General features: G+C 59.6%; 1 protein-coding gene across 1 annotated transcript; it reads left to right on the top strand.

The window, feature by feature from the left end:
* Positions 1 to 222: 222 nt before the first annotated feature.
* On the top strand, positions 223 to 3,194 carry LOC101539028 (serrate RNA effector molecule homolog). The gene is given in 4 exon segments (XM_055125822.1): positions 223 to 496; positions 499 to 789; positions 1,119 to 2,653; positions 2,655 to 3,194. Coding segments are annotated over 4 exon segments (2,631 nt in total). The 3' UTR covers positions 3,186 to 3,194.
* The last annotated feature ends 230 nt before the right edge of the window (positions 3,195 to 3,424 follow it).

The raw sequence follows: 3,424 nt of genomic DNA, 5'->3' as shown, positions 1-3,424 counted from the left end.
TGCATACCAGAGCCCTGTTGGTGGAGGCTCGGTGTTGCCGGGGTTCCATCTGGAGAAGGTGTGCTGGCTGTGCCTTCTCCGTCTGCCCCCCCCACCTGTTGTTGGCCTGGTCTGGGGTCCAGAGCGTCTCCAGCCAGCGGTGCCCGCCGAAGCGGCCCAAATTCTTCACTGAGACCCTTATTTTTTAATCTGCAGTCCAGGGCGCAGGCTCTGGGTTTACATATGCACGGTGTGTGCTGTGCCACTGAGTTACACCCTCGGCCCTCCTCAATTTTAGGCTCTAAGCAGGGTAAGGAACAGCCCGTTGGGGTGTGCAACTTTCCCGTCCTCATTCTTCCCTTCCAGGGAGTGGGACCTCACCGCAGTTGCGGCGAGTACCGGGACTATGACCGCACCCGCCAGGAGTGCTTCTCACCCCCGTGCCACGAGCTCAGGCCCCCGCAGAAGCGCATGAGGCGAGACTGGGATGAGCACAGTTCTGACCCGTACCACAGTGGCTCCCTATGATGGGGGGCGGGGGCCCCACCTACGGCCCCCCTCAGCCCTGGGGCCACCCAGACGTCCACATCATGCAGCATCATGTTCTGCCCATCCAGGCCAGGCTGGGCAGCATTGCCAAGATCGACCTGGGTGTGCCCCCGCCTGTGATGAAGAGCTTCAAGGAGTTTCTCCTCTCCCTGGATGACTCGGTGGATGAGACGAAGGCGGTGAAGCGCTACAGTGACTACAAGCTGGACTTCCGGCGGCAGCAGATGCAGGATTTCTTCCTGGCGCACAAGGACGAGGAGTGAGCCAGAACTGGGAACTACATCCGCTCATCGATGGACCTTGGAGCAAACCCATCTCCACCCCCACCATACCCAACCCAAACATGAGCCCTGGGCTGAGCTGCGCTACCCGGCCAGGCAGACAGGCAGGGCACCACAGTGCACAATGCAGTGGTCTAGCTGAATGTGATCGCTCAGGCAGCTAGTCAGTCAGAGACCCCCGCAGACTCCCGCGGGACTGGGGCTTCCGGGCCGGGCGTCCCAGCCAGGAGCCAGCCGGTGGCCCACCAGTCAGCGTGGGCCCTGGGCGCCGCTAGTTAAATCTTGAGCTCTATTTGACCAAGTGGCCAAGGTTCCAGTCTAAGTACCACCCAGATGAGGTGGGGAAGCGAAGGCAGGAGGCCCGGTGGGCCCTGCAGAACCGCCTGAGGGTCTTCCTGTTCCTCATGGAGACAGGCTGGTTCGATAACCTCCTCCTGGACATCGACAAAGCTGATGCCATCCTCAAGATGCTGGACGCTGCTTTGATTAAGATGGAAGGAGGGACAGAAAATTACCTACGCATTCTGGAGCAGGAGGAGGAGGAGCAGGCAGGAAAACCTGGGGACCCCAGCAAGAAAGAGGAAGGCCGGGCTGGCCCAGGCCTGGTAGATGCAGAACGCAAGGCCAATGACAAGGAGGACAAGAAAGAAGAGGGCAAACAGGCTGAGAATGACAGTTCCAGTGAAGATAAGACCAAGAAGTCAGAGGGCGAAGGGGACAAGGAAGAGAAGAAAGAGGACTCGGAGAAGGAGGCCAAAAAGAGCAAAAAGAGGAACAAAAAGCACAGCGGCGACGACGACAGCTTTGATAAGGGCAGTGTGTCTGAGTCGGAGTCGGGCTCGGAGAGTGGCCAGGCAAAGGAGGAGAAGGAGGAGTTGGAGGAAGCATCGAAAGAGAAGGAGAAGCCCAAGGAGGAAGAGCGGGAGAAAGCCAAGGACGGGGCCCCGGGCTGGAGTGTAAGCCTAGGCCCCTTGCACAAGACCTGCTCCCTGTTCATGTGCAACAACGCCCCCAACATCTCCCGGGCCGAGATCATCTCCCTCTGTAAGAGATACCCAGGCTTTATGCGCGTGGCCCTCTCGGAGCTGCAGCCTGAGAGGAGATTTTTCCGGCGTGGCTGGGTGACCTTTGACTGCAACGTGAACATTAAGTAGATTTGCTGGAATATGCAGAATATCCGCCTCCGGGAGTGCGAGCTGAGCCCCGGGGTGGACAGAGACCTGACACTCCGAGTCCGGAACATCAATGACATCACCCAGCACAAGCAGATCGTGCGCAATGACATCAAGCTGGCAGCCAAGCTGATCCACACGCTGGACGACAGGACCCAGCTCTGGGCAACGGAGCCCGGCACGCCGCCTCTGCCAGGGAGCCTGCCCTCGCAGAACCCCATCCTGAAGAATATCACCGATTACCTGACCGAGGAAGTGAGCGCCGAGGAGGAGGAGCTGCTGGGGAGCAGTGGAGGGGCGCCCCCCGAGGAGCCGCCCAAGGAGGGGAACCCTGCTGCGATCAATGTGGAGCGGGATGAGAAGCTGATCAAGGTCTTGGACAAACTACTCCTGTACCTGCGCATCGTCCACTCGCTGGACTACTACAACACCTGCGAGTACCCCAACGAGGACGAGAGGCCTAACCGCTGCGGCATCATCCACGTGCGCGGGCCCATGCCCCCCAACCGCATCAGTCACGGCGAAGTGCTCGAGTGGCAGAAGACACTCGAGAAGAAGCTGACACTCCTGCTGAGTGTGTGGGAGTCCCTGTCTGAGGAAGAGGCCCAGAAGATGGGGCGAAGAGACCGCGAACAGGAAGGGGAGAAGTTTGTCACCTCTAACACCCAGGAAACTGGGCAGGGATAAGTGGCTCTGCCCTCTCAGTGGCAAGAAATTCAAGGGCCCTGAGTTTGTGCGCAAGCACATCTTCAACAAGCATGCCGAGAAAATCGAGGAGGTCAAGAAGGAGGTGGCGGCGTTCTTCAACAACTTCCTCACTGACGCCAAGCGCCCGGCTCTGCCTGAGATCAAGCCCGCCCAGCCTCCCGGCCCCGCCCAGATACTCCCCCCAGGCCTGACTCCAGGACTCCCCTACCCGCACCGGACTCCGCAGGGCCTCATGCCTTATGGTCAGCCACGGCCCCCCATCTTGGGCTACGGAGCCCCGATGGTCTTTGTAGCTGGTGGTGTCCGCCCCGCAGTCCCCACAGGAGGGCCTCCGTACCCCCACGGTCCCTACGGTGCTGGCCGAGGCAACTGCGATGCCTTCCGAGGCCAGGGAGGCTATCCCGGCAAGCCTCGCAACAGGGTGGTTCGTGGGGACCCACGGGCCATTGTGGAATACTGTGACCTAGACGCTCCAGACGACGTGGACTTCTTCTGAGCGCCTGGCGTCTCACTCTGTACTGACTGCCGTGCCCCAGCCAGCTCAATTTTTGTACGTTCAGCCCTACTGCCAATCAATGCACTTCCACGGGGGGGGGGGGGGGGGGGAGGGGGGAATGATGGCTGCAGTTTGTTTAATAGGAAACACCATAGTGGAGATACTACTCAAATTCCCCGTGTACTAACTCACACTGTGGAGAAAAGCTGATTTTGATTCTCCAAGGAAAATCTCATAGA

Source organism: Sorex araneus, chromosome 1 (assembly GCF_027595985.1).
Source record: "Sorex araneus isolate mSorAra2 chromosome 1, mSorAra2.pri, whole genome shotgun sequence".
Lineage (NCBI taxonomy): Eukaryota > Metazoa > Chordata > Mammalia > Eulipotyphla > Soricidae > Sorex > Sorex araneus.
Note: the sequence above shows the minus strand (reverse complement) of the source record. Positions and strands in the feature narration are given on the sequence as shown.